The 24,373-nt window shown below is 32.9% G+C and overlaps 3 protein-coding genes across 5 annotated transcripts; 2 read left to right on the top strand and 1 right to left on the bottom strand.

Moving 5' to 3' along the window:
• Positions 1–904: 904 nt before the first annotated feature.
• On the top strand, positions 905–7,830 carry LOC7464855 (cyclin-T1-5). 3 transcript variants are annotated; one of them, XM_002299379.4, is made up of 7 exons: positions 906–1,109; positions 1,839–2,164; positions 4,542–4,623; positions 5,090–5,224; positions 5,806–5,981; positions 6,074–6,225; positions 6,620–7,830. In XM_002299379.4, the coding sequence occupies exons 2-7, from the start codon at positions 1,938–1,940 to the stop codon at positions 7,624–7,626; spliced, it is 1,779 nt and encodes a 592-aa protein (XP_002299415.2). In that variant the 5' UTR covers positions 906–1,109; positions 1,839–1,937; the 3' UTR covers positions 7,627–7,830. The 3 variants fall into 3 exon arrangements, with proteins under 3 accessions (XP_024440933.1, XP_002299415.2, XP_024440935.1); XM_024585165.2 differs by lacking the exon at positions 5,090–5,224 and having other exon boundaries at positions 905–1,109; XM_024585167.2 differs by lacking the exon at positions 1,839–2,164.
• A 2,495-nt stretch (positions 7,831–10,325) lies between these two features.
• LOC7477808 (photosystem I reaction center subunit III, chloroplastic) lies at positions 10,326–11,765 on the top strand. The gene is made up of 2 exons (XM_002299378.3): positions 10,326–11,145; positions 11,596–11,765. The coding sequence occupies exon 1, from the start codon at positions 10,459–10,461 to the stop codon at positions 11,131–11,133; it is 675 nt and encodes a 224-aa protein (XP_002299414.1). The 5' UTR covers positions 10,326–10,458; the 3' UTR covers positions 11,134–11,145; positions 11,596–11,765.
• A 909-nt stretch (positions 11,766–12,674) lies between these two features.
• LOC7477807 (LOB domain-containing protein 4) lies at positions 12,675–15,099 on the bottom strand. The gene is made up of 2 exons (XM_002297899.4): positions 14,692–15,099; positions 12,675–13,437 (listed from the first exon to the last, which is right to left on the bottom strand). Exons 1-2 carry the CDS (start codon positions 14,866–14,868, stop codon positions 13,102–13,104), a joined length of 513 nt encoding a protein of 170 aa, XP_002297935.1. The 5' UTR covers positions 14,869–15,099; the 3' UTR covers positions 12,675–13,101.
• Between the last annotated feature and the right edge of the window lie 9,274 nt (positions 15,100–24,373).

The following is a 24,373-nucleotide window of genomic DNA, read 5'->3' as shown; positions in this document are numbered from 1 at the left end:
TGTTAATTGCCCGTGTGGGGTAGCTTGGTATCTAAGGACTATGACTTGCGGAGCCATACCCAATATTGGGTTTGGTTGTAGAGACAGACTCAAGATCATTGGGTCTGATGGGCAAGGCAATTGAGTCTGGTTGTGGAGCCACACCTAATATCCTTTGATGTCTTCATTTCCTTCTAAATCTGGTGACCATTAGGTCTGGAGAGCAAGCCAGACCCAAGAGCATTGAGTGTGGCTACCAAGCATAACCCAACAACTTTTGACACATAAAACAACAAAGATAATGCTTCTCAGCAATATTTTTTGACTAAAAAACAACAAAGACAACGCCCCTATGTCGCTACAATATTGTTCACAGTGCAAACACTCTATGTTTACAGTGTGGTTTACAGTGAAATGAGTATATATCCACTAGTATATGCACAATATTTTTTTCCACACATTTTAAAGTATAGTATAATATTGATTATTAGTTACTAAAATTTTGAAGACATGCTTCAAGGAAAACCATTTTTCTAAAAATATAATTTCAGCCCTATTTTCTTAATTTTTAATAATAAGAACTGTGTAAAAATAAAAAAAAAACTCAAAAGATGTATCATAGACAAAGAGTACTAAAGTTTGAATGCGTAAAGAGGGATATAAAAAAACTTTAAATTAATATATTTTTAATTAATATTTTTTAGTATTTTTTTATGTTAAAATAAAAAAATTATATAAAAAAATATTTTAATTTATTTTCAATCTTTTACACGCTCCCAAATTAAAATATAATTTTTCTTAAAACAAAAACTATAAGGACAATAATGAAAATAAACAAGCTTACATTTATTGAAAAGAAAAAAAAGTACAGGGGCTATAGTGATAATAAACAAATGTGGTTAAATCAATATCTCAAAATCCAAAAATCCCTTAGCGTGGACTTTAGGTCCACCCCCCCTCTTCTTCTTCTTTCCCCCTCGATTTTACATGACCATAATAGTACCCACAGACACAACACAAGCAAGCCCTAGAAAATCCTGAGCCGCAAAGCCAAGAGGACGAAGAACGACAACAACGACGTCGCTTCAGCAAGCAAGCAGGCAGGCTCTCTCTTTCTCTTCCTCTGGCAGGTCAGTTGGATTTCTATTTCTTTCTCATTTATTCATTTCCCTTTTATTCTCTTCTTATTGGAACCTAAAAATTATTAGTTCGATCTTGATTTGTCTCGTATTGTTTCGAAGAAATTACGTTCAGGGTTTGCATAAGGAAGAGTTGAATTTCAAATCTATTGAATTTTTAGGGTTTTCTTTTTTGCGTGACCTAGAATGGATCAGCAAACCGTACCATGGATCAACTGTGAAATTTGTTCCTATAAAAGCTCATTTTGCATCATTGTTGTTTGTTTTGTCAAGTGCTCTTTGTCTACTAGCTAAACTGAATAAAAGATTGAATTTTTAGGTTTTACTGGCTGGAATTTGCAATGTCTTTATTACACTGTTTATTGTTGACATTGCTATTTTTCAATCTGCCGGCTATGTTACAATCTAGTTGAATAAATGGATCAAGAAGCAGTAAGAATACAAATCACCTGCAAAATTTCACCGGACTTCTCAATAGGTTAAATAGAAGAGAGTATAAAAAAGCTAAAATTTCCGCTAATATGAGACATTTTTATAGGGGTTATTAAGTGCTATTTATTTACAATGCTTACCTCGAGAAAAGTTTCTGTATTATTGTTGTTGTTGTTGTTGTTGTTGTTATTTGTAGTAGTCGTGTTTCCATTTTATGGGCTGGAACTTGCTATGCAGTTATGGTGCTGTTTTGACATTGCCCTTCTAACTGATTTGACTTTTGTGAAGGATTTGATTATATCCTACACTTCGGTGATGAAGTGATAGCAGATTAGTACTCGACATAGTAGTCGAATCTTGTTTGTTTAATCCTGGTCCTGGAAAATAATGGCGGGAGCATTACCTGGGGAATCTTCACATTGTGGGAATTCCGAGAGTGGGCCATCTAGGAGTTCTCAAGACAGGCCAGAGGAAGGGGGTCGTTGGTATTTTTCTAGGAAAGAAATAGAAGAGAATTCCCCATCAAGAAGAGATAATATTGACTTGAAAAAAGAGACGTATCTACGGAAATCGTATTGCACGTTTTTGCAGGATCTCGGCATGAGATTGAAAGTGTGAGTTCATGTGTATATTGTTTTTTCTTCTTCTTTTACTGACTTTTGGCTAATTTTTTTTATTATGTTCCAATCTTTGTCTGATTCTGCTGTGAATTTTCATTTCATTTTTGTTATTGCACCATCATTTATTTGAGGGAGCTGCAAAGTTTTCTTCATTGTTTACTAGAAATGATGTATACATAAATGAAAAACAAACTTGGGGTTAGATAATATGAGTGGATATTAGTTCTTACAAGTATTATTTCTTAGCTCAAGCCCCGACCATATGCAGGGGTCTCATTATGGTTGATTATTTTACATGGTAGCTGAAGTTTAGATATTAGTGTTTCTAGATTGTTGATTCATGATTATCAAGATAGATGATTTCTTCAAAATTTGATAAGGATTCTGTTTAGTTAAAATGTTTAATTAGTTAGCTTTCTTAAATAAAAAAGAGTTTTTACATTGTAAATTTACCCCATGTAGGACTACCTTTCAGGCTGATGTGCATGGTGATACTCTCATCATGGTTAATTCTTAGAGCTCTATCATTGTTCAAAAAAAATTTGTTTACAAGGTAAGTCATGGTCTTTAGTTAAGTTGCCGAAACAAATCCGAATCAGTGTAATGACATAGGCCTTTAACCAAAGACCAGGTGGTGTCTTAATGCACTTGTATCAAGTATCTGGTATTGGGAGCACTATCTCCTTGTTGTTTTCTTGACATTGGACATCCTCTTGTGAATAAGAGTTCAGCTGACAATGTGTTTGGATGCATCTTTCATTTTTGAGCTGAAGTAGTAGAAAATCATTTTTATTTCTCTAGCTCTTATATGGACAGTCTTAGGGCTATTTGCAGTCATTTTCATAAATGGCTTGAAGTGTTGAGGAAATTTATAATATGAGAAATTAATAGAAATGGAAGAAGGAAACATATTTTTCTTTTTTTTCCCTCATAAAGATGACTAATATCTTTTGCAGTTTGAGGATTGGGCCTTTTTGAAGGCTTAGAGCACGTGATAGATGGTTGAAATATCAACTTCCATATATGTTATAAGATGTTGAGAGAGTCATTTAGTAGTTTATTGATTTCCAAGTCTTAGAGAATGTGATACAACGAGTTTACAAATTAGTTGGGGGAAGAATGTGATAGGTGACTGAAATAATGAAGTTTTAGGTATAATATATGATTTTGACACACACACACACACAAATGATGCTCATTTAGTAGTTAATTGATCAATATGGTATAATGTCATTACAATATTGCATTGGCGGTTGTAGTGAAGATGTTTGAATCGATAATCATGACCCTTATAATTTGGAATGGGAAACTGTGGCCTTCCTAATGAAGTGTGATCTTTCGAACCTACACCCCCTTTTTTTTGCATGCTTCTGCCTGTCATTTCTATCTTTGATGCCATTGAATGCTTGTAAGGATTTCATCAGTGAACTCTCATTTTGTCTGCATGAAGGGATGTTGGTGAACTGGATTTAGAGAATAGAATTTGGAGAACTCAGCAATGGGGATGATAGTCTCAATTATTGCTTTAGATGCTGTATCCCATCAACCGCTTTCTTGATAGATTGAAATAGTGTCCCTGATCTGTCAAGGGCCGTGTATTTCTGTGCTTGTGAACCAAGTTATGTACTGATGCTATCCTAGTCAGAATTTTAGAATAAGTGTTTTGAAAGTGAAAGCATTTTCTTATTTATCTTGAAAGCATTTTGGTGGGTGTTTTTAGGGCTGATATTCCTAGGCATGGAGTGCACTTCTATTTCAAATATGGTTACTGTTTTAGTTATGCTGTTTTGGAGAATGATTTGCTTGACTTGCTTCCCTAATTTGTAACTATGTTCTTGTTTCTTTTTAATAACTGAATTTGGTTATTTTCTTATTTATGCAGTTTTTGAGAATGGCTTGCTCCCCAAATTTGTAATTACATGATCATTATTTTTTTAATAATGTTTCTTGTGTTATCTTAAAAAATAAAAAATAAAAGTGTTCATTCTGTTCTTGAGAATGGCTTGCTCTCAATTTTGTAATTATATGATTACTTTTTTTTTAATAATGTTTCTTATGTTATCTAAAATGAAAAGAAAAACTGACAGCAGCTTGCACAAGTGAAACCACTTGATACTTGTGCAACAAAATGAACGTTTTCATCTGTTGCTTTGGGTGGGAGATCATCTTGTGAAATTGATCGATTACCCACTCCAACTATGCTTGTGTGTTTCCTTTTCTTTTGATGGAAGAGGGTGCATGCATCTGTGTGTGCTTTGTGTGTGGCATGCCTGTTTCATGTGTATTTTTGAGTATGTTATACAACTTTCCTTGAATGAGGCAAGGGATCTAGATATCAGTTTGTAAATGAGTGTAATTTGTTTTTGTGCAGGCCCCAGGTAACCATAGCTACAGCAATAATATTCTGTCATAGATTCTTCATTCGCCAATCACATGCAAAGAATGACAGAAGGGTGAGTCATTGATGTTTAAACAAACATTGCTTTTGCTTTCAAAGCTATTTAAATGGTTATTACTTGCATCAAATCAATCACTGAATCTGATATTTTTGTACCTCTTTATGAATGGTATGTGATGCATCTTATGTGTCTTTACAGAATTTTAAAAGAAATAGATTTAGGTTATAGAGATTCATAAAATAGTGCCATAGAGAATATCTTTTGAAATGGAAGCTGGTCACTGGAAAATTGTTGGTAAGACTTTAGGTGGTATTGTACAACATGTCCATGAGTGGTAGATGTGGACCTATGGAGGCTTGCAAATGATCTTTTGGATGCTCATTTAGGTCATAAAATAATTAAAGAAAAAAAAGATCAATCCAGTTTAAGCAAAGTGACAGAAAAAAGAAGATTAGATGGGGTGAATTGAAATTAATATCGATTTGTTCTCATGGCTAGTCACTTTTTTTTGGCTTTGCAGACCATAGCAACTGTGTGTATGTTCCTTGCTGGGAAAGTGGAAGAGACTCCTCGACCACTAAAGGATGTTATTCTGGTTTCATACGAGATAATGCACAAAAAAGATCCTGCTGCTACCCAGAGGATCAAACAAAAGGTTTTCTTTATGTTAATTGTGTTTGACTGGCTTATTTGTAGTGTGTGACATCCTGATGCTTGCCAAGCTGTCTTGTTATTGCCATTCTTCTTCCTCCAATTACCATCTCTCTTCTCAGCATTTTCTGCTCACACACCCTCAGTTGCTGCTGCCATCTCTCTCGCTCACTCTCTTTCTACAGAACAAGATTTTTCACCCCTCTAATCCTACTTCATGCCTTATATAAAAATAATCAAGCATGGTTGCTAGTGACAAATAGCTTTGACATTATAGTTCACATATGAAAGACTATGTGGGTTTTCAAGTATGACACCTGGTGAATGATACTGCCAAAGTACTAAGAATTACTTGGCAGAAATTGCTTAGCAAGTGTCGGACAGATCATTTTCACTTTTGCAGAATTTACCACCATGCGTCCCTTGAATTATAAACCTTGCTCAGAATGCTCTTTTTTCACCTGCTGAGCTTTGGTAAATAATTCCCCTGATACCTTGGATTCTCCTTAACATTTTCCTTTTCTGTTACTGTAACTATGGAGCTTCTAAAGTTCACTCACTCATTGATCCATGTTTATCATGCAGGAAGTATATGAGCAACAGAAAGAGCTTATTTTACTTGGGGAGAGGGTTGTACTTGCCACTTTGGGTTTTGACCTCAATGTTCATCACCCCTACAAACCACTAGTTGAAGCAATAAAGAAATTTAAGGTTGCACAAAATGCCCTTGCTCAAGTTGCGTGGAATTTTGTTAATGACGGGTATGCATCATGTCCTGTTTTTCGAGCCCTTATTAATTCTGTCCAGCGGTTTCTCCTCTTTCTTTTCTTCACACTCTAGAAAGCGCTTGCAGGCTGAGGACTTCACTCTGCCTGCAATTTAAAACCCATCACATTGCAGCAGGTGCCATTTTCCTTGCTGCCAAGTTCCTCAAAGTGAAGCTTCCATCGGATGGCGAGAAAGTCTGGTGGCAAGAATTTGATGTCACCCCGCGCCAATTGGAGGGTTGGTACCTCCCTTAACATTATTGTAAGACTCATATGGACTCAATTGGACAGTCTTCAAATAGCCTTGTGACACTACCAGTGCTGCACAATTGTAGCAGCACTTTGACCCATGATATTTTGCTAGAACTGACCCTGATGAGATTATTTTAGCTATGACCCTGATGAGATGATTTTAGGTATCTTTTTTATGCAACTACTATTGATGGCAACCAGAAAAGACTATGGGTTGGCTATGATCTTATGAGGTCAGAAGTTTGGGAGGGCTATGGACAGGCTACCCTTTTTCCAGCCACCAGTGCTGCTGGTGTTGATTGTCTGTCCTCTCGAGTCTTTTATTTAGTTAATATGCATTTTAGTTTTTTGTTGGCTCATTATGGATGTTTTGTTTGCAGAGGTTAGCAATCAGATGTTGGAGTTATATGAGCAAAACAGAGTGCCCCCATCACAGGGGAGTGAAGTAGAAGGAAGTGCTGGAGGTGGGTCAGGGCATCGACTGCCAGCTAAAACTCCAGCTGTGAGTGAGGACCATGTTTCAAAGCAAACATCGTCACAAGCAGCCTCTGAACCTCTATGTCAAGATGACAATGTGGCACTGCCAAGAAACGCCCATAATCAAAATAATGACAATGGGAGTGGAGAGACTGACAGTGTTATTACTGATCACAAAGTGGAGGTCGAAACTAGAGACCGTGAGCATGTCTCCCACAAGGAAATCACAAGAGAGGACCCCAATAAATCCAGGTATGGGGCAGAGCAACTAGGTGAAGAAGACCAAGAAAGAACTGCAGGGAGAAATGATGGCGCAGATGCTGGAGAGTGGAGGGATGATGCTGTATCTCATAAGTCCACCAGCTTGGGTGGTAGAAACTTGGATCTTCGAGAAGGCATAGTTGACCAGTCCCCTAAAGATGCTATTAAGATGATAGACAAGGACAAGCTGAAGGCAGCACTTGAGAAAAGGAAGAAATCTCGAGGGGAGACAATGCGGAAAAAGGATATCATGGATGAGGATGATCTTATTGAGAGGGAACTAGAAGATGGGGTTGAGTTGGCAGCTGAGGATGAGAAAATCAAACAAGAGAGAAGGCAGAGCTGGTCTAAAACTGAAAATCCAGATGATATTAACGATCATGCAGAAATTGGGGATGGCCATGTGATCATGAAAGGACAGTCAACACGTGGATTGGAAGCAGAATACGCAGAAGAAGGGGAAATGTTAGATGATGCTTCCCCCATACTGAATGACCGGAAAAGAAAAGGGAGCCCGGCTGAAAGGCAGTCAGATGGAAAGAGGAGGCATGATTACAACCGTGATACCATAGAAGATGGACACAAGATGGGGAAGAGTGGTTATGCGGAAAGGGAGCACAGAAGGCATCCACAAGACAATCATTTGTGAGGTAAATGTCAAGGCACTCTTTGTATTTCAGTTATGTGGTCAGCATGATCTTGGGACTCTTGAGACTATGCCTGAACACTACGTATTAGTTTGATTTTGGATTGCCTGTATGGCATGCTTCATTGTAATACATGATAATGGATGGGATGCTTTAAATTTAAAAAACAACAAAAGGAAAGAAAATGAAAGCAGTCGTTATATTCACATGTGCTATGCCGATGTTTAGACTGTAACTGTTGTTTTCTGCTTGATATCATTCTGAGTTTATTGATTGATCTACTTGTATTCACTTGCATGGCTTCGATACATCACTCCACCAGTCCAAATCACAATCCAGTTGTAAATCACGAGCTATTGGTTTATGAATTCAAGTCATGTTTCAATACTTGGGTTTTGAATTGATGGTTTTGTGAATTTTTTTAATATGGAAGTGTCTGAGCCTTTCTTACTCCAATGAGATGAGATTCTAAATCCCTTCTTATCCCTTTTTGGGTTTTAATTTCTTGAAGCCAGAGTTTCCATCGTTGTTCTTGATCAATGTGGGAAAAGCTTTGCAGTTTATATGTATTGGATTGACCATCGTTGCACTAGAAAACTATGTTTTGATTATTTAGAAGAAATGTATTATTTTCATCGATATTGTTTTTTCTAGTTCACGTGTAAAATTTTGTGAGAACAATTTTTTATTTATCTATTAACAACTTAATTGATTGAATAAAAAGAAACAATACTCAGAAAAAATGTAAAAAACTATAACAATTTGAAATAAAAAAGTGTATTTTTAATAAAAGAGTAAATTTTCTCATTTACGCACTTCTTTTTTTAATTCTTTTGAAGAAAATTATGATTTGAAAATAAGTTTGAATTAAAAAATTATGAATCAATCATCTCCTCAAACAAGAATTGATTTTAGAAAATAGCAATAATAAATTTTTAAAAATTATACAAAATGAATACATTATTTAAGAATCATGCATATTAAGTTAATACATTATTATCAATAAAGCAATGAATAATATTATTATAAAAAAATCCTAATTTTTTTCAGAAACAATGAGATTTTTTCCTATGAGGAGCATTTTTTTGAATAAAAGACTAACAATTAAAATAAGGGTTTATCAGAATTCTCAATAATTTCAAATAAGTAAAAAAATATATTTCTTTAATCTAATCTCATTTTCTTGTTAATATATCTCTTTATTGTAGGCATTGTTTTTTAAATAAAAATCTATCATGATCTCAGAAGTAGTTTTTTTTTAATATTAAAATAACATCTTAATATTTTGTATGTGATTGAAGAAAAACAATTTAACAAATGTGATAGAATCATATAAAAATATATAAAAAATTTTATTTTCATTAAATATTCATGAGAATTTTGTTTTTTGCTCTAATACATCATAATTGAAAAGAAAATTATTTACATTCCCATAAATAACCTATAATATTATTTAACAATAATGGAAAATTGAATAATAATTAAATTATCATGTATTTTACAGTGCATTTCAATTAAAATTAAAAGAAAATAAAGAAAATAACTAGTGCCTGGGTTAGCCCAACAAAAAAAAGTCTCAACATGTCTGGGCAATGCATGCTGGTTGTCCACCCTTTTTTTTTTATTCCTGAAAACAAGTCATACATAGGATTAAATTTTTTTACTCTAAAAATTATTTTAGCTTATTTTCATTTTAAAAAATTAAATAATATTCAACTGATTAAAATAAATCAATTTCTTAACTCAAAATACCCTTAAATCAATTCAATAATACAAAATTAAATTAGAAAAATAACTTTCTCAACCTCGAATTACTTTTTTCCGGGGATATAAAAGTTAAAAAACACCGCAATGTCACTTCTTTCATTAAAAGAAAAATATTGACATCAAATTCAATTTTTTTATTAATTCTTATTAACCGAATCACTTTACCCTCTTTATTATCTTTCAGCGGCTCTCTTGCTCTCCTCGTAAGATTTAGGGATTGAAATGCAAAATAAATAAAATGTAGTATTGAAATGTAAAAAATTTAATAAACATGGACCAAAAATGAGAAAAGAAGAAACATCTGGGACCAAAATTTTAAAAAAACGCCTCATGAAAAGTTTAAGAAAATAAAAGGAGGTTGCTTTTTTGCTTCAATGTTAAATTTAATCCCTTTAATTTCTATTTTTTTTATAAGCAATCAAATTGAATTTTATTTTACAAAATTGACCATCAACTCAACTGAACATCAGGATTTTTTTTACACCATAAAAACCAAGCAGATAAGCAAATCAAAACCAGAAAAGAAAATATTTCAAGGAAAAACACTGTTGGAATCCATCCTCTTTTTTTTTTTTTTTTTTGTGATAGTGTTTTCACCACAGCAATTAGCTTTCTTCTAATTATTGACGGAGTAACAATTTATGAATTTAACCATGACTGGAAATTTGAGGGTTGAATTCGAACTTGTCTTTATCAGTCGATGATATGAAACAAGAGAATGTCGTCTTATCAGCAGCACATATGGATCGGTAAAAGAGAGTTCATGGTAAGCCCACGAACACAGTAGCCATTAATTTTAAGCTGATCTCTTATCCAAAAGCTATGGAGAGATAGCCAGAGAATCTGAAACCCACAACAAAACACCCCTAACCAATGGCAACTGTCCACCTCAGCTTCCACACTCTTTTCACCTTATCCCCGTTACCACCACTAATTCCTCCTTCCAAGAATCTAAAAACCATCTCTCCACACTCTCCCTTCAATCCTCCTTCCTTGTTTCAACTATCTTTTCTTTCCGATTTAACACTAGATTGTAAGAAAGGAAGGAAAAAAACCCTAAGGCAAAAATGTCTCTTACTATACCAAGCAACCTCTCCATGTTGAAGCCAAAACTTGGGGTCTCTCAAATGACCCCAATAAAACCAAGATCCATGATTGTATGTTCAGCGTCACAAACACCATCAACACAAGAGAAATCATCATCACCACTCCAAGCATTCTCTGCTGCACTTGCACTCTCTTCCATCCTCTTATCAGCCCCGCTTCCTGCTGTTGCTGATATCTCTGGCCTAACCCCATGCAAAGATTCCAAACAATTTGCCAAGCGTGAGAAACAGCAGATTAAAAAGCTAGAATCTTCTCTAAAACTTTATTCACCAGATAGTGCACCTGCTTTGGCTATCAAAGCTACTGTCGAGAAGACAAAAAGAAGGTTTGACAACTATGGGAAGCAAGGGTTGCTATGTGGCTCAGATGGGCTACCTCACTTGATTGTGAGTGGTGACCAAAGGCACTGGGGTGAGTTTATCACACCAGGGATTTTGTTCTTGTACATTGCTGGATGGATTGGATGGGTTGGTAGGAGTTACTTGATTGCTATAAGTGACGAGAAGAAGCCAGCAATGAAGGAGATCATTATTGACGTGCCTTTGGCTACTGGTTTGATCTTTAGAGGTTTTTCTTGGCCTGTTGCTGCCTACAGAGAGTTTGTCAACGGTGATCTTGTTGTCAAGGATGTTTAGATCACCGCCCAGGTTTGTCTCTTTTTTCTACAGTTTGTGTACTTTTTTTAGATCATTCATGCTTTATTCACTTAGAAATCAGATATATATGGATGGAGAATCTTCCATAAACATAAATTATATAATTAAATTATAACCAAATACCATATTTCTAGTAGAATTTCCATTTACTTCCATAGGCAGGTCCAAATTGTAAGTATAGTTAAGAGTATGAGGTCTATTTAGAACTGGTGCGGGGATTTTGTTCCCATTTTATTCATACTATTCAATGAACTAGTTTTTTTTTTTTGTGTGCGTGTGTGTGTGTGTGGCATTTTGGACTGTTTCATTAGTGATTGGTGGTGGGATTAATTAATGGGCCAAAAATTAAACTAAAAACTATGTGCTTATTTAATTTGGTTCTTCGATGCTAATGCCAATGTTGATTTTGTTTTTATCACTACTACTACTACTTTGGTACAGATATATTTGAGGGTCTGGCTAAGGAAAGGAGTGCAGGAGTGGTGCATTGCTTGGGATCGTGTGTTGACGAGGATGGGGAGGTTTCTTGTGTTTTATTTCTGAACATTTACTTGTATGTATCGAATGCTTATGTTGGACACTGCGAAAATCTCAAGACAATGTTTTTTTTTCTTGTGTGGTAAGAAGTTGACTAATTTATCAAAACTTATTTTCTATAATACTATTAAACATTAAAAAACAAAAATCTATTTTTTAAAAGAAAATTGCTTTACAGCAACCCAAAAATCACCGAGCAATGCGCCATGCCATTCATGCTCCAGCGAGGACAAAAAAAACATAGAGAGTAGACTAGCTGACTTGCTTACTATCACTTGCAGCTTTTCCTAGAAAAAGAAACTTGCTCTGGAGTAAAGTAATTGATCTATTTGGTGACATTTAGGATTGTTGCTAGAAATAATCAGGATCGAAGGCTGCTGTTATAAACATTTCACTCTTAAAGTTTCTCTGACATACTTGTAAAGACTGGAGGAAGAAGATGAAATACACCGACCTCAAAGTTTGATAAACACGCTTAACGGGCTTATACTTGATAGTAAATTTGGATAATGGGTGCCCATGACTTCCTTCTATGGAGGCAAAAACTTGAAGTTTGACAGTCTTTTCATTGGGCCAAATTATAGGTAAGTTTTCTGCTAGCATTTCAAGCCCATTCCTTGCTTTTTGTAGCTTCAGCAACTAAAACTAATCATCATGGGTATGTTTTCCTACTAAATTAGCATGAATTACTCGCAGATTAAAAGGAAAAAGAATAAAAAAATCAGGATTTGTGCAAATCACAAACAGTTGATCTGGCATGCAAGTCTATATCAGTAGATGCTTGTGTCCGTTACTAATTCTTCACGTATCTTATAATAGACTTTCCAACCTCTCGATTCCAGTCCCATCGATGGAAAGTTGGGGATAGATGTGTACAAATATGAGCATCTGATATTCTTATAAAAACACAATATACAAAATCATTAAAGAATCTGTACATTATCAACCAAAGTGAAAACATTGCACCATGACTAAAAACAAAAGAGGGAAAACCAAAGTCAATATATTACTTAGCTTATATGGAAAATCCATCCAATGTTTACCCATAAAGTCCACAATCAACCAGTATATAACTAATTACTATAGTGTTAAATTAGTTAATCTAAAAACAAAGTATCTAAATAAATTTACGTTGAGACAATCACTACTACCATTATCACTGCCACCATTACTACTATAATTACTGCCACCATTACCATCACCACCGCTATTTTGTGCTATACCCCTTTACCCATATGGATACATAACGAAGATACCAAAATTAAAAAAAAATATATATATATATATATATATATATATATATATATATATATATATATATATATGTAGATTGAAAACATTGGAGACAGAATCAACCTAGATATAGTAGTAGTAAGGGTAGGCATGGCATAAAAAGGTAGCATGCATATCCTAGCATGACCACATTGACTCTCCCAAGCTGGTGTGATCCACCATATCCATGTCGAACATCGGCTTCATTTGGGACCCCATGAGCCTAGAAGATGGTGACCCACTATTACTCGGGCTAGCAGGACTTAGCCCGTGGTTTGATAGTGTTGCTGTCTGCCTCACTCGCAGGTGCACCACCTCTGCCTGAGCCAGTGCCAACTGGGTCTGAAGTGCATCAATTTGTTGCTGTAGAGATGATATAGCACCCACGCACCCATACACTGGATCACGCACCCTGGCATTAGCTTCATACACCATGCTGCTAACCGCATCTCCTCGCTGATGCACCGGTAGTTCCTGATAAACACAAGGGACCATTTTATTTCTTCAATTTTACGGTATTTCCAAGTGTTGAATTTCAAACTCGAAGGATCCTACACACACCTAATACACCTATCTTATCTTTAATTGAAATAATAACTATTTCTATTAATAAAATTGAAAATTTATGTTGGCCATGTGCACATGATATCATGATTACATAAAGCATGAGTCATTTATGCTGATGTGTGTACAGAGATCAAGTATAATTATACTTAGTTTTCTTGCATGATTTTTCATTTGGTCAATTGCAAGGTGCTAGTGTGCTACATTCTTCTCTTTTGGGGTGCCTGTCTCTATCAGTTTTTTATTGGAATTACAAGCTTCCTTCGTCCACCGAATTTTTTTTTTTACACATAAAACAAAAAATCTTTTCCCTGATAAAAAAAAAATCAAGCTCTTTTTAGAAAATGGCATCAGTGTCCCTCTCGTTAGAGATGACGACAAGTCTGTAAGCGTTTTATGATCTAGGGGGTCATTTTTTTTAAAAAAAGTCCAGCTTCTATCTTGTCATCCCTAAATTATTAAAATTATTGAGTGCAATTTACAAATCAACAACTTCACGTGATTTCTTATTATTTTTTTAACAAAACAGCCCTTGATTGGTAAAAAATAAAATAAAATATATCACATGGCCAGCAACTACTAGTAGAAAGCAAAACCACCCATAACATATATTTTTTACAAGAATATTTGTCTGCACTCCCATCTTAACCCCAGTAGTTAGATTAATAATTTGAGAGAAGGAAAGAGGCCCTTGTCTCTATCCCATCGAATGATGAAGAATCAGGAGGTTAAACTCATCTATCATGTAGATGGAATATTGATGTTAATTATTTGTTAAACACGCTTTATTTCGTATATGGATTGAAAAAAAAGCATCTCCCCATCACTCTAAAACGTCTTTCTTCGAATTATACGAACTGACCCAAAGATTTCACAAGTATTTTTTGTACACACATGTAAAATCAACTGAAGACCATCAAAATGGGCATCAAATTAAGGAAGCAATTATAACTTCAGAAGAAAATTATTACCCCCAAATCATGTAAAAATGACTTCAAATGAATTATAGTTCAAAAGTTTAGCTTTAAGTTCAATCAAAGTAGAAAGAAGTCATTTTGTCTGCCCATGAAGTTGCTCCCAATCATACCCTTAAGTTCGTTTTCTGCAAGATGAAGGCTTAAAAGTGTTATAAAGACTAAGGAGTGTAGCTAGATAGGAACCGACCTGTAACATCTTGTTGACATTACTAGCACCAAAAACCTTGTGCACATTAGCAAACTTCTGGGGCTCATCTGCTGGAAAATAAGGGGCAAACACGCAATCTTGGGCGCACCTTCTCCTTAGAAGCTTGCATGCTGCACATGGTGCGGGTGCACCTTGTTTCCTGCCACCCTCCTTCATAGTGCCAAATGTCCGTTCTAGGCTAACACTAAACCCAACAATCTCTACTGTGGTGAGCAAACTGCCCTTCAATTTATACGGTGCTTTGCCCTTAGAGAAAGGACAGGGAGGTCTAGCTAGAGATGGTTAAAAAGACAAGGATATGTATGGCTATAGTGTAGAAGAGGGAGGAGCACAGAAAAGTGGGAAATAGTATTGCTAGGGAAAAGAGAGCAGGCAGGCATGAAGAGGGGGGGGTAGTGGTGATTATATAAGCAGAATCAGTACATCTGATACGGGCCCCACAAAAGGAAACCTCATAGATTTTGGTCGACAAAAAACATCTCTTGTAATGTGACATCTTTTAGCGCTATTTTTTTTTTGTTAATTTTATAATAATTTCACACACAAAGATGACGAAAACGCCGTTTATTTAATATTTTATTTTTAAAAAAATAATTTTTTAAATTATTTTATCTACTGATATTAAAAATAAATTTTAAAAAATAAAAAAATATTATTTTAATACATTTATAAAATAAAATCACTCTAAAACATAACTTCTACTATATTTTTAAAAAATCGCAAATACTAAATCCGTGGTCTTTAAACTATTATCATCTATTGATTTATTTATAATTCTCTCTCTATTTTTTAAGAATTCAAATCCTAAAAGATATAAAAAAAATCCATTTACCATCTAATTAAAATTAAAATAAAGCTTTATAGTGCCAAATTTTAAGGCACCAATTTAATGATAGCGTAAATATTAGATGAATGATAATAAGGAAGGCATGATTTTGCTGGGGATTTTGCTATGTTAAAGATGTGTAATGATGTTCTTTTGGTCGGCCCTTCCACGTATTTGAATAGACTCATGAATCACAATGATGCAGCTAGCCAATGGTGTTTTTTTTCTTCTTCTTTTTTCCCATTAAAGTACTATTGGCCTTTGGACTCTGTACGGGAGCCTCATCTTACTTTCTTAACTTTAAAAAGTTACAAGAGATACCAAAAAAAAAAAAAGAAAAAAAAAGAAGACTCGGTACAGTTCAAGAAAAAAAAACCTCATTACAGTGTATTACTATTTGCAAATTTGATTTTAAATTGCTATAAAATATAAATTTTTATCAGGAAGACATTTATTCACGCTAGTGCATTACTATTATGATTGATGTATACATCAAGTAGTTAAAGACTAGGGTGTTGTTATGCGCTATGCGCCGTGCCGTAGACCAGACTAATTTTTTTAATAAAAAATAATTAGATATCATAAGTATGTTTTAAAAAAGTAAAAAATATTCACGATTAGAGTTATAAACCCGACTAAATCAAATAAATTGATAATATTTAGATGTCAATCTAAGTTAGCATGCCAAATCTTCAACTCAGGTCATGAGATTGCAATAACCTAATAGAAAGCAAATCGAAAAAAAAATAACAAAGCACAATCCCCAAAGTATCCAATATAGAATGATGAAATTAAAAAAATTTACAAAAAAGATAAAAAAAATTTAGCAAACCTGCCTTGAACCGGAACATGTAAATAGAATAACCCAATACAAAGCAAAACATGAAAAATTACATAGCACAATTGTAAAACCATGCTTTAGGTCATACGATTGAGATAACAAAAAGAAAAATTGAAGAAAATTATGAAGCTCAATTTTTTTTTAAAAAAACCAATGAGACCGAATGTTAAAAATAAAATTAATGTTAAAAAACATGAAAAAGACTAATGTCAACCCAAGTTAAATTTCTAACCTTGTGACTCAGGTCATGAGATCGGGATTACTCCATTGAGAAAAACCACAAAGTCCAATTCTCAACTAACCAAATGCCAAATGATGAAATTAAAAAAAAATCTATTTTACAAAAGAATAAGAACTAAATCTAAAATAAAAATAAATTAAGAGGACAACTTACAATTCTTGATTGGAGGATGAAGTTAAAAATAAAATCCAGTTTTATAAAAGGATAAAAAAAATAGCAATCAAAATAATAAGGATCAAATCTAAAAACAATAAGAGGACAACTTAAAATTTTGGATTGAAGGATTAAATCAAAAATAAAATAAAATTTTACTGGACAAATTGAAAAGTATGAAGATTAAATTTGAAATCAAAACAAAATCAGAGGACAACTTAAAAACAAAATCAGAGGACAACTTACATTTTCTTATAGACAATATGAGAATTCCAAGGAAAGTAGAGAGGAATGAGGGAAATAAAAAAGAAACAACCGCCGAAGCCATAATGTCACTCGTTACGATACACGTGTCGCCACAAATAGAAGTGGATGTCGAGGTGCTTCCAATGCAACGACGATAGGTGGTGTTTGGACACTGAAGAAAACCGCATACACTGCCACAAACTTGCAACTTCTCTCACCTAATGACACGTGTAGTGCATTCACCAGCCAATTTTGACCCGTCCATAACTGTAATTCCTCATATTTGTTTTAGTTTCAATTCTTGTCCATTGAAACCTAATTGTTCTAAATAAGTCGAATGATGTTTTATTTAGCAAAAAATGAGCTTCAATCGAATATTATGAGATCCATGTATAAAAACAACTAAAATAAATTACTAAGCAAAATCCCAAATAAAACCAATGGAAGAGATCAAATTGAAAAACAAAAAACACTGAGGGACCAAAATTAAAAAAGTTACATGAAGTTCCCCTTGACCATGCAAATCAGTCCTTGATGTTGCAAAAAAAAAAAAAATTGAACATTTCTTTAAGATTCAAATTTGATCATCGAGGCACTAATTATTTTAAATCAATGAAATTGAATTTTGTTTCAAAAAATTTCTTGCTGCTGTGTTTAGTCATACAAAATTATTTTAACTTTGATTCCTTGCAGCGTTTCCTTGCACTAAACATATATTTTTTAAAATTAGAAATATAATTCAAAACTCTATAGAAAGTGGGGAATGCACTAATATAAGTTGCTAAACTTCAGGAATGATATGAAATATTTTGAATTTTTTTTACAGTTCTAGTAATAATTTCTCAGGGACTAAGATGATATTATGCATATAATTAAGAAACTAAAGTGGTTTTTTTTGAAAAGTTGTGGAGCCATGGCCCTTCAATCCAAGCTTACGCGCCGCCTCTGCACCTAAATCTGACCAAATGTTTTAAAAATCTAGTCAAGGCTCAGAACTAGTTTTTTATTTTTTATTTTTTATTAAATCCAAGCACCACTTAAGTTATTGAACTACATGATTTTATCTCGATAAAAAATTTACTCAATACTTTCAAAGACAATGGAGAAAATAAAGGCACATATTTTTCTTGCTTTATTGGCTAAAAACTAGTATCAGTCATGCAAGAGTTCGGCATGCTAAAAAAATGCTAGCCGGAATATCATCTTTTTTTTTTTAATTAATGTGGATGTTCGGGTTAGTTTGCGTGTATCTCGACTAATCTCATGGGCCTTACAATTAACGATCATATAAGCCTCCAGTGATCATCATATTAGCAACCACAAGACTCGAACTTAAGACTACAAGAAAAGCAAACCTTTTGATCTCAAACTCTTATCATTGGACTACCTATTAAATGATTAGTTGGAATACCATTCTTATTATAGCACGAGTAGTGTAATAAATAAAGTAATACAATGTATGTGTTGGGATTCTAGCTTTTAAATTCCACGCCTTTATTTTTGATCTTTGAGTGATGCAGCATTTTATGAAGTGTAAAATAGTGTGAACTTATAGACTAATTAAGAGAAAGAACTTGCTTTAAAATGGACTAGGTGCACTGCCTATAAGTATCTCCTTTTTATTTTCCATGGCTATTGTGATGACTTTGGTATAGTCAACATATAGGATTTATATAAAAGGGAGATGGAATTGATTTAGAGAGTGTTTGAAATCATGGTAAATGTTTTTTTAAAAGTATTTTTTGTTTAAAAATATATTAAAATATTTTTTTAATATTTTAATGTATTAATTAATTTAAAACAAAAAAAATTCAAAAATTAACGAAATGATGGAGCAACCACCATGCCAAACAAGAACTTACTTGGAAAATAAAAAGCATCTTGATCATTTGTCTTGCATTAATTAAAAAGAAAAAACCTTGAAGATTCTTATAAAGTTTATAATGTAATGAAAAAAATCAAAATATAGAAAAGAAGATAGTGATTGAAAGCACTCTTGTTAGAAAAGTTGATCAAATAGGGTGGTTTTTTCCAAGCTAGGAAATATTCAATGTAAACAATTTTTTAGGACATTATACTGATTACATTCCAAATATATATTGTTTTTTTTTAAACAAATAAATCGTGTAATGACATAAAATTTGAGTTTGATTAGTGAGGATAGGAAAAAAAGGATAATAAAAAAATATAGAGCAAAAAGTAACATGGATAAATGACGTAGATCAAACGCAACACAAAAAAGATAGGAATAATACAAAACTCTAATTTAATTTTTTTTTTATTAAATATTTTCTATTTAATTAGTTCTTTAAAATACAAGCTAAACAACTCTATTTATACCAGTAAAAACTTCATAAACAAATCTAAAATATATATATATATATACCAAATATAAAAAAAATCCTAAACAAACTAGAAAAAATATTATAAATCCTAAACAATAACTTCTAGGCCTTATTAGAAGACCTTTCTAATCTCTTATTGTTATGAAAAATTAAATTTATAGGAAATAGAACCTCTAAAATTTTTGAACAAAATCTTAGTCCAATCCAACGACTAGATTAAGAGTTATACACAATAACATAAAGCTGCATGTTAAAGAAAAATCTCACACATCAATCTCACCAGGCTGGAAAGAACTTGTCCTCAAGTTCAAATTGCTCTTTTTTCAATATCATGGATGTCAAATCAAGACTTTTCAACCCCTTTTATTTATTCTCTTCAACTATATAATAATTCTAAATATCAATTTCAGTTTTTTTTTATTAATTTTAAAATTTGTATAAAAAACAACAATTCATGAATTATTTCTTTTCCATTGACTTCTAAAGTAATGAATTCCAAACTTCAAACTTGCTTTACTAATATTTTTGTATCCACATAACCCTTGAACACACCTATCTTTGTGATAACATTAACCTTGTAATCAAAAGGATCAATATAGTTTAAATTAACAATTTTCTTTTCTTGACACCTTCCATGTTTTCTTTGCATTGAACTTTTATTTTATTAACAAGTATACAATAAATAATATCATCACTACTATTACTATTATTGTTTGTGATATCGTTATTAACATAATCACCATCAAAATAAACATCATAAATTGATAGAGAATATCGATCCACATCAATCTTACAATAAAAGAGATAACCAAAATCTCTATGATACTCATCCCAATTAAGAAGCTTCCTCCTCTACTCATGCTTCTAAAACAAGTTTTCAAAACTAGCTATGAATTTGTGATCACTTTTATCATGAATACTCTGCCTCTTCACCTCCTCTAACTGACAGGTTAATTTTGCAACCTCTTTTTAATTTTGCAACCTATTTTTGCATGTCTTCTATTACCGGTTCTTGAATATTTCTCTCATGAGGAAACCTTCTTATCCCCTTTTACCTGAACGCATTCTGCTCTGCAACCTTTTTCAACCATAGTTATTTAGTAGCCCACAACAAATAAAATAATCTAAGATTGTAGCACAAAACAAGCAATAACCTAAGATTGTTGGACTTTGATACCTACTAACATAGACAGAAGTAGCACAAGAAAGACAGCAAGTACAGTAACATAAAATTGTATTGAATAGGGATCGCATATAAACCCTAATTCAATTTTTTGACTAGAAATTTTTTCTTTTATTAGTCTCCTGAAATACATGCTAAACAACCCCATTTACACTAGTAAAAAATTCCTACACAAATCTAGAAAAATAATAAAAGAGTTTTAAGCTAAATATGGAAAAATATTCTAAACAAACTAGGAAAAATATTGCAAATCCTAAATAATAACTTCTAGGACTTATTGAAAGATTTTTTTGATATCCGATGGCTACGAAATCTTAATCTTATAAAAAGCATGACTTCTAAAATTTTTGAGCAAAATTTCAGTTCAATCCAACGGTTAAATAAATAATTATGCCCAATAACATAAAGTTACGTGTTAAAGAAAAAATTTCCACATCAATTAAACATGTGGGCAAAGCTGTAAAGAGAAAGTATATCACCACTAATTTTATTTTTCTTCCCTCTAAAACAAAAAGAAAAAAGAAAAAAGAAAAAGAAAAAGAAAAAGAAAAAGAAAGACCATTGACCTTAGCTAATGTCATCAAACCGCGACCATCCTCCATGCTCAAATGCCATAAATATCCATGTTTTTTGAGTTTATCAGTAAAGTAAATGTATTACAGGGATAGTTTTTATACATTGTATTTCATAAATACTAGCCTTTGTGTCTGCATTTCACCGCGGGGCTAAACTATTTTTTGTGCAAAAAATGATGATGAGGTACTATATATGTGTTTTAAAAAAGAAAGAAAAATATGCGACTTGGATCATAGACTTGATTGGGTCGAATAAGCTGATTTTATTTGAATTAGAAAAAAAGAAAAGAAATAAAATAAATGGGTCAAATTTAAAAAGAAAAGTGATTAGGATAACCTGGGGGAAAAAATATTTTTTCAAAGGGAACAAACAATGTATCTCAATTCATAGTTTATTAAATACAAAAGAACAAAATGAGATGAAAAAAGGAAATAAAACAATCAGTCTCAATTAACTTGAGTTAACATGATAAATCTGTAACTCTGGTAATCAGTGTTGAGCCAATCTAGGATATCCTTCCAAATTCGTACCTCAGATCATGAGAATAAAATAAATACATAATAAGCCTTTTTTCTTACAAAAAAAAATGTGTTAACTTTTTAAATCTATGATCCAAGTCATTAGATCCAAAACACCATATTTGAAAAACCATGGAGTCTAATTCCTAATAAATCAAATATTGAAGAATAAAATTGAAAAAAAAATTATTTACACAAAAGGATCTTAATCAGTATTGTTCACATTGAAATCACATTAATATCTGTCCTAATTTTTATTTATTTATTTTAATGAAAACTGTCCTAACTTTCCATAGGTCTCAGAACATGGGTTCTTGCGTATAATGATTTATAACATAAACTAACAAACAAGCATAATAGATAAGAGAGAAAAATGCTTTCCAAATTTATGTAACCAATTCAAACCAGAATCATGTTACTATCATCAAATTTGAGTGATCCCTACGTGTTTGTTCTTTGATCTGTACAACCTATACTGCCCACATGCGTTCAAACAGTCGGCAGATTGTAACAGAGTTGATCTATCTAGCCATCTCCTGGCTAAACCTTCCAGTCTTGTTCAAATAATGAATCCTCCGACATGTGCTGGAGAGATTGTCTTGATGTCTTCTTGACACTTTGCATGAGACTACTGGTTAGAACGTTGTTTTCACTCTAGCCATTACACGTGGTTTGCCAACTAAAATACCATTGCACGTTAGGGCAAGATTAGATCCTGAAGTTGACCCCATTTTTGCTCCACCATGTATAGCAGCAGGCTCATTGAAGAAAACAAAAGAAATGAAATTTCCTCATGCGTCATTTTACAGTACGTAGGGACCATTAATTCAAGCTCTAAAATACTGACTAAAGAACGATTTCGGTTGACAGCATCATATGAGCATATTCTCCACTTTATTTTTTAATTTCTTTTTGTATGATGAAGAGCATTTTGGTCCCAATAAACCTCTCAAAGTCTCATCACAAGTTCTAGCATGCACCTAACACTAAGCTGCTCGATCCTTTGAGGTTTTAATGACTTGGATATATATCCCAGTTAGAGTTAGCGTTCACTTTACTTGTCGGTGCCAATTATCAAATAGTTCATAAAATCATTTGATATTGTTCTTAAAAAACCCACAAAATCAAACTTTTACTTTCATCCATTATTAAAAATTAATAAATACAAATAAAAATATTGATAAAAAAATTCCGTCAGTAAATTGCAATAACCTTTGCCGACATAATTTAATTTCTATCTATATATTCATCAATAAACACCGACAAAAAAATTAGTTGGTATATACCGAAAAAATGAAAAAAAATATTATAATGAAATTCAAAAAGTCAAATTGCATGGCCATATCACATGAAAAAAGTAATCATTATTATTATTATTTTCAAAAATCATAGAAGAAAGCATATTGCAGACGTTGGAAATATAATTGAATTCACCTTGTAAGTGTCATAACCATATTTTATTGACTCTCTTTATCCAAGTAATGACATTGTATGAATCAAATTTCACAACTCAGTCTTTAATTAAAAAGTATAACAACAATCAATAATCAAATGAAATGCCTTTTGAATTGCCAATACCTCAACTTCATTAGATTTTTTTTATCATCATCGAGCAAGTAGGTGCGTCAATTAAGTTTATGATATGAGTATCATTATTAAGTCAGTAGCTTATTTAGAAAGCAGGCGTGTCAACTTGATCAATATAACCACAACCAGAATTTTAAGATTTATCGATGTAATTTTTTGTTGGTATCTATACTCATAATTTATCGGTATGAATTTTATCGATGGGCTCGCAGATAAAAATAATTCGTTCAAAAAACTCTCGTTGGTGATTTATGGTCTGTCAGTGATAATTTTACCGATGAATTTATTAACGGCAAAAGCGCTCTAATTTTTTTTTTTACCTGGTTCATTTCATCAATATTTTCATCAATGAATATAACATATCAACAAAAGAAAAATCATATGTCATTCCATCGGGTGAATTTTTTTTCCCATCGGTATTTCCTTCGATGAATTTGACATATAACCGTTAAACAGACCGTCTGTTTTCGTCAGTGAGTAAATAATGACAGTGATATTTACAGCAATTCTTTTCCAACTATATGGAATATACCAATGAATGAAGTCTATCGTTAACCCTGTCAGTAATAATTTAAAAATATTTTTTTCTTAAAAAATCTATTAAAAAAATAAACTAAATTAATATAAACATCAAATATTTATTACAAATTTAAACATTTATATATTCAAATACAATTAATCTAGAATAAAGGCGCTAAAGGAGTAGGAGGAGGAGGAGATAGGTCTTTGCCGGGATCGTAGGACGAATAAGAGGGATCATATGTACCACCCATCTGTGATCTCATCTTTATTACCAATCGGTGGAGTTCAACCATCTCAGCACTGAGTCATTCATAATCAGCAACAAAATGGGTCGTCTGGGCTTGAACTTATTAGTCTAAAATCACCTTGAACTCTAGAGCTTGAGTGCTCGAAACCAATTGTGAGCATCCAATGGTTGAAATATTGTGGTCCTTCGCAAGTTTTCGGCCGTAGTGTTAGAGATACTGTACATCTAATTTCTATCGAGTCTACTGGATGGTCTTGCCCTCAATCACAAATCCGGATCAAGATCTGGATGGATTGAAGGAACGTCACAGTATCTCTCCTTCAACCGGGTGTTATATGTATCTTGAAAATTTTTTTTAGAAAATCATACATTCATA

This window comes from Populus trichocarpa, chromosome 1, assembly GCF_000002775.5.
Source record: "Populus trichocarpa isolate Nisqually-1 chromosome 1, P.trichocarpa_v4.1, whole genome shotgun sequence".
Lineage (NCBI taxonomy): Eukaryota > Viridiplantae > Streptophyta > Magnoliopsida > Malpighiales > Salicaceae > Populus > Populus trichocarpa.
The sequence above is the reverse complement of the archived record's forward strand: the minus strand, read 5'-3'. Positions and strand labels throughout refer to the sequence as shown.

Excerpts from the sequence above, each read along its gene's own strand:
- LOC7464855 (XM_002299379.4), top strand. The coding sequence starts at position 1,938 with ATGGCGGGAGCATTACCTGGGGAATCTTCACATTGTGGGAATTCCGAG. Across the intron at positions 5,225-5,805 it reads CCCAGAGGATCAAACAAAAG|GAAGTATATGAGCAACAGAA; the intron begins GTTTTCTTTATG and ends TTTATCATGCAG. Across the intron at positions 6,226-6,619 it reads CACCCCGCGCCAATTGGAGG|AGGTTAGCAATCAGATGTTG; the intron begins GTTGGTACCTCC and ends TTTTGTTTGCAG.
- LOC7477808 (XM_002299378.3), top strand. The coding sequence starts at position 10,459 with ATGTCTCTTACTATACCAAGCAACCTCTCCATGTTGAAGCCAAAACTT.
- LOC7477807 (XM_002297899.4), bottom strand. The coding sequence starts at position 14,868 with ATGAAGGAGGGTGGCAGGAAACAAGGTGCACCCGCACCATGTGCAGCA. Across the intron at positions 13,438-14,691 it reads ATGTCAACAAGATGTTACAG|GAACTACCGGTGCATCAGCG; the intron begins GTCGGTTCCTAT and ends TGTGTTTATCAG.